The sequence below is a fragment of the Hypomesus nipponensis genome, chromosome 22, assembly GCF_054491055.1.
Source record: "Hypomesus nipponensis isolate SF chromosome 22, ASM5449105v1, whole genome shotgun sequence".
NCBI classification, from domain to species: Eukaryota; Metazoa; Chordata; class Actinopteri; order Osmeriformes; family Osmeridae; genus Hypomesus; species Hypomesus nipponensis.
In genome coordinates, this window is record NC_140382.1 from 7,972,296 (window position 1) to 7,982,500 (window position 10,205).

Below are 10,205 nucleotides of genomic sequence, written 5' to 3' on the forward strand. Positions count from 1 at the left end.
AGTATAAAAGTATAAGAGACCAATATCTCGAAAAATGTAGCAAGTTAATTGAAAACTACACAGACCTTAATAAATTAAGGATATCTCTGGGCAAAGGGCCTACTGCAAGCCTCGCCGCTAGATATGTATCTCAATGTCACAACCTGAGGGACAGTGAATCAACCTTGTATGACTGTTAAACCTTTCTGTGTTCTGTCATCTTAACATGCATTTGTCTGTTACTTTTCTACAGTCCCCAACCTACTATGCTACTGTTGTTTTGCCATACTATTATTGTTAGACTCCTTGTTAACTGTTATAATATATATGTTAAAATGTCCACCCAATATGGACTGCTTTGGCAATACTACTAAGACCCAAACTGTCATGCCAATAAAGCATAGTGAAATTAACTGATAGAGAGACAGAGATAGGGAGAGAGAGAGAGAGAGAGAGAGAGAGAGAGAGAGAGAGAGAGAGAGAGAAAGAGAGAGAAAGAGAGAGAAAGAGAGAGAAAGAGAGAGAGAGAGAGTGAGAGAGAGAGAGAGAGAGAGAGAGAGAGAGAGAGAGAGAGAAAGAGAGAGAGAGAGAGAGAGAGAGAGAGAGAGAGAGAGAGAGAGAGAGAGAGAGAGAGAGGGAGGAAGCAGAAACGAGAAGTCATGGGAATCATGTCCATTATTAGCTGACACCCAGAGACGTTTAGAGCCAACATCTGTGCTCCATCCATCCACACACACACACACACCTGGCCAGGCCTACACCTAGAGAGCACAGAAAGAGAACCAGAAAGAGAGATTAGGGGAAGGGGGCAGGGAGAACTCATGTTCAACACTTTAACAGCAGCTAGAGAAGGTGTCAGCAATGATGTCGCATTCAGCTTCACACATACACGCGCACACTCCCAGGTCCCTGGTGTAACCCAGGTAAAATAATGGACCAATTAAAAGCAAAATTATATAAAAGTAAATATGTATATAATGGGTAAAAATATTATAAATTTGTCCAAAACTGATAAATTAATAATAATATTAAATTTGAATGAAATACAGAAAACGGACAGTTTCACCGGAAGTCATGTGACTGATCTGTGGCGTGTCGGAATTGACGTGCTGACACCTGTCAGAGATTGATTGAGAGAACCAAGAGAGGCACGCAAGACGGTGATCTCTGAAACATTTGGAAACTTAACAAAAATACTTATTAAATTGTTTAAGAACATTAAAAAACTATTCAGTTTTAAATGAATATCAATCGTAGAGTAACAATCCATGTTGGTTACTTTTATTGATGTGGATGGAAGCGGATTACAGAAATAGTTGCCATGCGGACTTTAGTGTTGTAGCCTAAATTATCCAACTTGGTGAGTCAGCATACATATGTATTTTATTTTTCAAACTAATGTACTTTGTTTTGGTTGAAAATATTGTAATTGGTGTTAGAAATAACATTTCAATTGTTTAGTGAAATGTAAACCTGTGAACATGTGGAGTTTAGCTACACTGCTAATTCAATGTGTTCTAAGCTAGCGGCTGAATGTCTGAAACCAGAAACGTATTATTTTGATTGGAAAGTTTAATACAATTTTATGGTCCTGTAGTTTAAATAAATAACAGGCCAGGTTTTTGATCTGGGATCGAAAGAGAAGAAAAGCCTTCTGAAAACGTCGAATGAAGACCTTGCTGGAAACCAACGGTTTCTTTGAACCCGAGATGGCGAGCCACCCACGCGAGAGAAACCTTCTGGAGCGAGAGTGCAAACTCTAGACGACGATAAGTGAACTTATTGCCAGAACCAATCATACAGAAAAGAAGTGATTGATCATTTATTTTGTTTACAATTCGAATCTTTTGTAATTGAATGCACTTTGATGGTTTTGAGGACCCGTTAGTTGATGTAATGTTGTTTATTTTTCTTGTTTTTGATATTGTATATTCTACTGTGTACCTTTTAAGGGAAACTAAATACAGTAGTGTGGTTTAAACATATTCAAGGGTTTACTGAATAACCAAGCTAAACCAAACAATCTTAACTGAAGTAAGGTTTAAAAGATAAATAGGAAATCTACATTTAAAATTAATTTCTTTAATGAATAAATAAGTAAACTAAAAGTATACAGTTAAATATCATTCTGAATTAGGAAAACCATGGTAAATAAATAGATATCAAATTAAGAAATTCCAAGTCAATTTACATTCATAACTAAACAGATATAGAGCAGGATATAAAAGAATAACCACATTTACTTCAAACAAAATTCATTGGATTTATTAATTTTCATACATTCTGTAAAGTACTAAGTTGTAGTAGAATTCAGAGTATTTGGTTTGCTACAGAAAATAAATCTTTGTAATCATCCACCGTATCAAATCTGTTCTCTCAGGAACCTAGAGACCTGGTCCTTCTACTTGTACTTGTTACACTGGGGTCACTGTTTCTGAGCACACTTCAGTGTATGATCATATACGGTAGATTAGCATCTAGGCATCATGTGGAAAGTGCGATCCCTGTCCCCCCAGTCTGCTGATCTGACAGAACCAGATGGTGACTACAAGGCTAGAGAAAATAACCTTTAATGACAGAAACAAGGAGAAAAGCTGTATACATTCGTATTCTCCCCCTCAACACAAAGAGACATCAAGGACAAGTTGTTTGGTTAGAGAGGATGTTTTGGGCTGTTTCCTGGTTGTGGAGTTTTAGCCCTGCCAGGGGTTCCCCAGCTTCCACAGCCCAGGCTGGACTCTGCAGTGAAGGGACATACTGGCTCCAGCCTCCTATTGTACATCCATCACTGTCCATATCACATGATCCTATTAAACATCCTCAAACATCCAGTATACATTTTCAGAATATAGTGTGCTCTTACAATGACTTACAATACATTCACCTTTAAATATATTATCTTAGCTGGGAGGGTTCTGCAAAGGAGATTTGGTGACACTAGCCAATCCCTATAGGGAGTAAGAAGAAGGCTGAGGTGATTCCATGAATCTAATGATGCTGAAACATCATATGTAACGTGTGTATTGTTGTTCATTGTGTGTTGTGTTGGTGTAATCTGCTGCTGCTGACACCCCCCCGCCTTGGGGAGTTGGATGAAGCATGTGCTTGATGTATTCTCTCACCTCATAGTGTGACTTCCTGTTGCACTGGTAGTCTGTACTGTGTTGATAAGGGTCGATTGTGATTACAATAATCATGGTAGAGTAAGTCCGATGTAAAACATTTTTGTAACAAATTTGCCTTGTAATGGATTTAATTCATTTGCAAAGTAAATCAATATAATTTTTTTAACTGCAATAACTGCAATTCCAACCTTTTAGTCCGTTAGATAAAGGGGCATTGTTTTAGTTGTTTGGCCAACATTAAAACCCCAACAGTGGTATTCCATGCCCCTCAGTCTTGTGTCTGGTGGTACATATAGCCTTCTCTCCTCTCCTCCTCGTAACCATAGTAACTCCCGTCAACACCTCCGGCCCCATCTCTGGAGGTGTCGTCAGGGCAACTGATACCCAGCGACCTCTGCAGCCGCTCCTCCTCCAGACGCAGCTCCATGGAGTCCACCAGGTCGTAGATGCTGTCCAGGGACCACATGGGCGAGGGGAACCAGGTCTTCACCTCCCCATCCTTCCCCACCACCAGCATGGAGAAGTAAGCTGCTCTGATCTTCAGCTGCCCCCTCAGCCCCTCCACCACCTCCCCAGACAAGGGCTCCACCTCGGTCTGGCTGCGGCCTGCAGGAAGATAGCTTGGTAACACTGGCTCACTGACCACACTCACACTGTGGGCTGTAGATCCTTGTTGGAGTCATGGTTGGGGTTATGTGTCCATGGGTCCATGGGTCCGGGTTCAGACTCACCATTGAGAGGAAACAGCTCCACAGACCCAGAAGCTGAGGCTCCGACTCCCACCAGCTTCAACAGAGCAAAGTGGCGGATACCTGAAGGTGAATCCGAACAGATTTGATTACATACAAGCACGTCTGAACTAAAGGGAAGAGGAGACACACGGACCCAGTTTAGAGATATAAGTAAGTACTTTAACCATGGTTAGGGATATTACTAGAGATACTAACCCATGGGACACTCCTGTCCGTTGAAAGCCCTGAGCTGCTGCTGGAAGGAGTAGTCATCTTTTGAGGGAGTAGAGATGATAAGCAGCCTACGCTTTGACATGAACCTGCCGACAAGAAAATAAATCTGAAGTGGAAACGCATCTCAACTCACGAGAAACACTTGTTAACCTGAGATGGGGGCTGTTTACCTGAGCAGTGAGTTGTGAGCTCCAGATTGCTCCTGGGTCTTAGAGCACGCCACCGGGGCTTTCCTTTCCTTCTCCTTCTCTACCCGGCGTGAGGGGAAGCCGTCAATGTACTCCAGTAAAGCAGGGGGTGCTGGAGGCCCAGACAGCACCCTCTAGAAGAGGACAGAAGGTTCACAGGTCGAGCTCTGGCTCTTTGATGGATGGTTGGATGAAGGCAGTGTGGTCTGGTTTTTACCGTGGGCTTGAGGTCATAGTCAGTGATGGTCATGGAGAAGTCCTGAGAGGAGAGGCTGAACTCTGACCTAAGCTGGGAGATCAGGTCTGGGTCTGAGAACTGTTCTGGCAGGGAGCTGAATGCAGGCTCAGAGTCTGACACACACACACGGAGACCATACACAAAACCTTTGTTTATCTTGAAGCAAACTTGACATGGCTAATGGTGGGAATAGAAAGACTGTTTTATGGTTTAACACATTAACACACACACACCCAGTTGATAGTGCTGCAGGGTAAGTGTGGCCTGGTGGCCGGAGTCCAGGATGGTTGCCATGGTGACCTTCCGGAGAGCTAGGTCGCAGTAGTGCAGGTCGTTGTTCTCCCTCTGCTGGACATACTGGGGACTACTGCTGCTGGGGCTGGTCACGACCTGGGAAACAACAGGAAGACAGACAGACAGACAGACAGACAGGCAGGCAGGCCGGCAGACAGACAGACAGACAGACAGACAGACAGATGGACAGGGAGAAAGGCAGAGAGACAGGGTGGCAAGCATACAGGTGTGTATAGACAGGCAGATCTACAGGCACACAAACTCAACAAAACATTGAGATCAAATCACTGCTTACCAGAAGTCTTCTGTTGCCTTTCAGAGCCTCTACAAACTTCTTCATGGCCTTATTGTCCTTCTCACCTGTCTCCCTGTTGGACTTCTTCCCTCTTCCTTTCCCTTTCTTCCCTTTCCCCTCTTTCTTCCCTTTCCCTTTCTTCTTGGAGGAAGTCTTTCCCTGCGGCTCTCCCTCTGCGTGTCCGTTTTCCTCTGGTTGACCCTGACTGGATATCCCGGATGTCTCCCTACTCGCCCCGGCCGAAGACTCCCCTCCAGACACGTAGCTGTTGCTTTTCACCCCTTCCTTCTCTGGAGACACGCCTCGGTCCTTCTCTGTGACCTTTGTCTGGCTCCTTGGGCTTTCCTCCCCCTCAGAGTTGTTGCTGGTCCCTGACCCCTGACCTCCCCTGGGCCTTGCAGGTGTTTTCCTGATGATGAAGCGAGAGCGTCCACTGAGGATGTCCTGGATCTTGCTTTTCAGCGCCTGCTTCTTGTCCAGGGGGCCCCTGCTCTGCGGGAGGAGAGCTGTGGTCACATTACCCTGCCTCAGGGGGCTGAACACTTTCCTCTTCTGATGGGACACCTTCTTCTTCACCAGCCTCTTCTTGGTGACCTTACACTTCTGAGGTGAGCCCTTCCGGGTCATTCTCTCGAGCTTCCTCACGGGAAGCTGGTCGATGATCTCCAGAATTGCTTCCACACGGACAGGGTAGGGGAACCGTTCACTCACGCGCAGGTTTTTCTTCAGGATGAGCATGGAGAAGGCCTGGTCCTGGGTCATGGAGCAGAACAGATCAGCTGTGTTAACGTTTCGCATGTTTGGTTTGTAATGTTTCGCATCGACCAATCAAAACTACCTTGAGACTCAACCATACAGTAAACCCAAGGTAGCGACACTAAAACGTACATGTGTGGTGAGCTCCAGGTAGTGGAGAATCTTGGAGACAGTGTCAGGGTCCATGCTCTCTGTTGTGGCCCCCCCCTGGAAGAAGGTGATCGTTATCAATAACATCCAGATAATCAATATCCTACCATGACGAGTTACTCAGTGGTTAGGTGCCATTTCATCCTGCTCTACAAAGAAACAGTAAGTGTTTTCATAGCATTTTAAGATGGTTTCCTACACAACCCAAGAACCCTTTGATACCTACCTGACAGAGGTCCTATGTGTAGGCTGGTACCATACCAATATGTGCAGACCAGTCCTACCTGACTGATCCTACCTGTAGACTTGTCCAACTTAAAATCTGTCCTACCTGTAGTCTGGTGTGATCTGTAGGCTACTCCTATGGCTGGTCCTACCTGTAGTCTGGTGTGATCTGTAGGCTAGTCCTATGTCTGGTTACCTGTGTGGTGGTCCTGAGGAGGGTCCCCTCCATCATGGCGTTCTGTATGATGGTGAGGATGAAGGTGTCCCTCTCCGCCAGGCGACAGTGGAGCCCCTCCTTCTCAGCATCCTGGAGCTGCTTCTCCAGCAGGCGCAGGTAGTGGTCACTGTGAGAGGGAGCCGTCACCACCCACAGACGCTTCTTGCCTGTGGGTGAGAAGGTAGAAGGGGAGAGGCGGAGCGGGAGAAGCAGAGGAGGAGCAGAGCGGAACGGAGGAGAAAAGGAAAAGGAGGAAGCAGATTAGGATGACATAAAGGAGGTTGTGAAGGGGAAGTGAGAAGGTGGGGATGGTGTCTTGATTTTGCCTGACAAAAAGCCGTAGTCTGTAGTCCTCACCTGCAAAGTCTGCCAGGAAATCTAGTTCAGGACCCAGGCTTGCTGCAGGGTCCTCCAGCCCCCCGTCCCCCCCGTCTGTGTGGCCGTAGTTAACCCCTCCAGGGGGCTCAGCCTGGGCCTGTCCTCGACTCCTGCCTGGACGTGCTGCAGACAGCCTCGGGGTGGAGCTCCATGCACACACCAGTACCAGCATGAGCCAAGGTGGACTAGGCATCCTCAGGTAGAAGGAAAATCTGATCCGTCTGAGTGTCGATCTCTAGTGGGCTCCTGACCTACAAGCTGAACCCTAACCCCAGAAGCTTAAACAACACAAGACTTAGAATCCTGGACAGCCGATATGCAGAGTTTACGATGCTAACTAGCTGTCCGTAGCTACTGCTAACCAGCAATGAAGACTGGTGTTAGAGATGGTTTTAGCTCCACACTCCTCCTGGTTCACATTACTGAGCTCCTCGCTTAACAGGAAACTTATGGAATGTCTTTGACTTCAAAGCGTACTCTGGGAGGAGGTTGGGCCACAGAGCCTCCCTCCTAACTGGCTGGGGGCTGGAGGGGAGGGGACAAGGTATGAGGAGATGAGAGAAGATAGAAGAGAGGGACAGGAGGAGAAAGGGGTGGAGAGGCCGAGAGAATAAAACAAGAGCAAGAGAAGCAGAGAGAGGAGGGAGAGGTGGATTCAAAAGTAGAGATGTAAGTGATACTGAGATGTTTCCATCATGGAGTCCATATGCATGGTTCATCCCCCATCTGGATGAATTCTAACAACAGGACATGTAAGCAAACAGAGACCAGAGGCCTAGCTTAATAGTTGACATATGCGGTTTGTTGCTGCCAACACTTGTTTTTCTTCTTGTAGGCCCAACCATGTTGAACGCACACACACGCTGTGCATATTTTATCGATCCACCACATCATTGGAGGGATGGATGGAGAGAGGGAGGAGGGACAGAGAGTGGGAGGAGGGGAAAAGGAAGGGATGGATCTCCAGGTAGACTTCGTTTGACCGTGACAAGAAAGTAAACAGTCATTTGTAAAGAGGAGAGACTCTAATCACATCTGTGTACCTCAGAGGATGCAGTCTGACAGTGGGGCTCTGCTGGGAGACGTGAGCCAGGACAATCAGAGACAGCATCTCTACTGTGAGCAGCTGAAATGACTAACAGCCATATCGACCACACATTCCTCACCGCAAGCCAGATAAGCAGAAACAGATGAGAAAACATCTTGGTCCGACTCTTTGTAAAGATAAATACAAATCAAAGAAGTGGGAGTAGAAGGGATGGCCAGTCTAGCACACAAGGCCTCTCACGCCTGTCCAGAACCAAGCTGTGTTACTAAACTGAATGGGTGTCTGTCAGCTCTGCTTCTGCTTTGACAGGACCTACAGGAACTAATGACAACACTAGCTTAACTTATCTTATCTCCACACTCTTATCTACATAGTAACTTACTACTTACTTTGGCTCCTACTAGTCTACATGCTGTTTCTAATAATTTGTTTCTACTGTCATGTGACTGGGAGTCTGATGGCTGAGCGGTTAGGGAATCGAACAATTAATCAGAAGGTTGCCGGTTCAATTCACCCTACTTGCTTTGGGGGAATGTTCCTGTACTTACTGTAAGTCGCTCTGGTTAAGAGCGTCTGCTACTATTGGTTAAATGACTAAATGTAATGTACAGTAACAAGCTTCTGGTCAACTTCAACCTCACGTATACTGACAGCGACACCGATACCATCTAAACACTGTGATAGGGGTGAAAGAACACGCGGAGAACCTGAGAACATTTGAGGTTTACTCAAACCTTGAAATTATTTCTCTAACGCTGCTGTTACTTTCAACGATACGGACATAGGAGGACGGCGCTCTCTGCTGGATAGTATTTGCATGCGACGCCAAGCGAACGTTGCAAAGTATTTCCACCTGTAACGTATTTGTCTTTCTCTCTGTTAGTCAGTTTATATAAACTAAGATATTGCCTGCAGATAAATATAGACATTAACTAAATCCTATTATATCTACATATATCCCAAGGTGGATTCAATTAATTATTATATTAATCGCTCCGGTTGTCAGTCTATTCTACGTGTTTTAATTATTCTGTAACTGTGTACGTTTTTATATTCCGGTTGAATTAATCTCTGAATGAATTTAAAAAATGGAATCCATTGAATAACTTACGATTGTGTACAAATTCGAAATGATTGGATTTTGATTATTCATGTTCCTTGCTGACTCTGCTGTAAACAGTGTGGTTCTGAATCTTGTCAGTCAAAACACGCACCCGGGTACGGGGCTCCTATGATCCAATAAAGTGAGTTGAAGAGTGTAACGTAGAGTATATCTTCCGGGTGCACAGAAAGTTTGACTGTGCCGCACAAAAGGCTCTCTGCAAAGGTCAGTCGTTTAAGTTGACACAACTTAGAATTAGTCACTATTGAACAATTAACAAAGCTATTATATAAGCGAATATGTGCGTGCATATATTGGAAGTGTGTTGGTGCACTAACATATAGTGGAGTTGTAGCAAATCCTTGCTAGCCAGCTAGCTCTGCAGCAAAACGCTTTTGGAAAGGAAAGTGACGGTCGGTTATAGATGTGCCCGCCCTCTCTCTGTCTGTGGATTTAGTAAATCCACACCACAGACAGATGGCTGCCAGTCTGGTTAGAATTTGGACACGTTCATCGTAGTCCCTCTAAATTTAAAACGAAGCATACATTTTCTGTTCGAATTATGATACACTAGGCTTTTTATTTGTTCCGGAAGGTTTCAAAATGGGCAGATAGCTTATCGAGACAGTTTCAAATAGCGGCATCATCAACAAGCTTATGTCTAGGTCAAGCAGGAGCAGGAGCCTAGGTCTGTTCGTAGAGCTTTGATTTTCCAGTGCGCCATTGCCTTCACATAACCTTTCACGTATAAACAAACGTGCATTAAATTATATTCAACAACGATGGGATATGGCTCGACTTTCTACAAGGTTAAAATGAATGAATGTATACAAACAACTGCCAACTAATCACATTGTATACTGCTGACGTGGTGGACTTGTTTTAAAGTCAGACATATGCTTTTGTCTTCGGAGGGGCTGCAGAAGCACCTCTAGTTGCTGCTCTAGCTAGCCATTTCATATTTAGACTTTCAGCTGAAAACGTGCTGCATAATATGAAACATACGCAACCAGTAACAACGACGGTTATCAGGCAGTTTTGCGTCACTATATTAGCGGTTCCCATGGTGAGAAACAAACAGGTGACCGATACCGCCCGAGGACAGCTGCCTGATTTGATTGATATACTTGTGTAATTATGTCTATTAAGTTATATTAAGGAAATGGGAACAGGGACACAGTAGAATTGAGCTGGCCTTGTTTGCAGGGTTGTTCTGCATGGGCAGCAGAGATAAGTATTGACTGT

The 10,205-nt window shown here is 45.0% G+C and overlaps 2 protein-coding genes across 2 annotated transcripts in view; one reads left to right on the forward strand and one right to left on the reverse strand.

The window, feature by feature from the left end:
• Positions 1-2,526: 2,526 nt before the first annotated feature.
• Positions 2,527-7,019, reverse strand: ccdc80l2 (coiled-coil domain containing 80 like 2). The gene is made up of 10 exons (XM_084686661.1): positions 6,790-7,019; positions 6,412-6,599; positions 5,973-6,047; positions 5,085-5,837; positions 4,729-4,885; positions 4,475-4,608; positions 4,240-4,391; positions 4,052-4,155; positions 3,836-3,916; positions 2,527-3,710 (listed from the first exon to the last, which is right to left on the reverse strand). Exons 1-10 carry the CDS (start codon positions 7,001-7,003, stop codon positions 3,373-3,375), a joined length of 2,196 nt encoding a protein of 731 aa, XP_084542787.1. The 5' UTR covers positions 7,004-7,019; the 3' UTR covers positions 2,527-3,372.
• A 728-nt stretch (positions 7,020-7,747) lies between these two features.
• Positions 7,748-10,205, forward strand: part of nnt (nicotinamide nucleotide transhydrogenase) — an 18,947-nt gene continuing 16,489 nt past the window's right edge. Inside the window, exon 1 of the mRNA XM_084686660.1 lies at positions 7,748-9,185. The gene's annotated coding sequence lies outside the window, so the exon portion shown is untranslated. The remainder of the gene's footprint in view (positions 9,186-10,205) is intronic.

What these genes read in the sequence shown, in the direction of transcription:
- ccdc80l2 (XM_084686661.1), bottom strand. Translation starts at nt 7,003, where the DNA reads ATGCCTAGTCCACCTTGGCTCATGCTGGTACTGGTGTGTGCATGGAGC. An exon ending in CCTGCAGCACTATCAACTGG is followed by an intron (nt 4,609 to 4,728) that starts GTGTGTGTGTGT and finishes TGTGTGTGTCAG; the next exon opens with ACTCTGAGCCTGCATTCAGC. An exon ending in GGAGCTGTTTCCTCTCAATG is followed by an intron (nt 3,711 to 3,835) that starts GTGAGTCTGAAC and finishes ATCTTCCTGCAG; the next exon opens with GCCGCAGCCAGACCGAGGTG.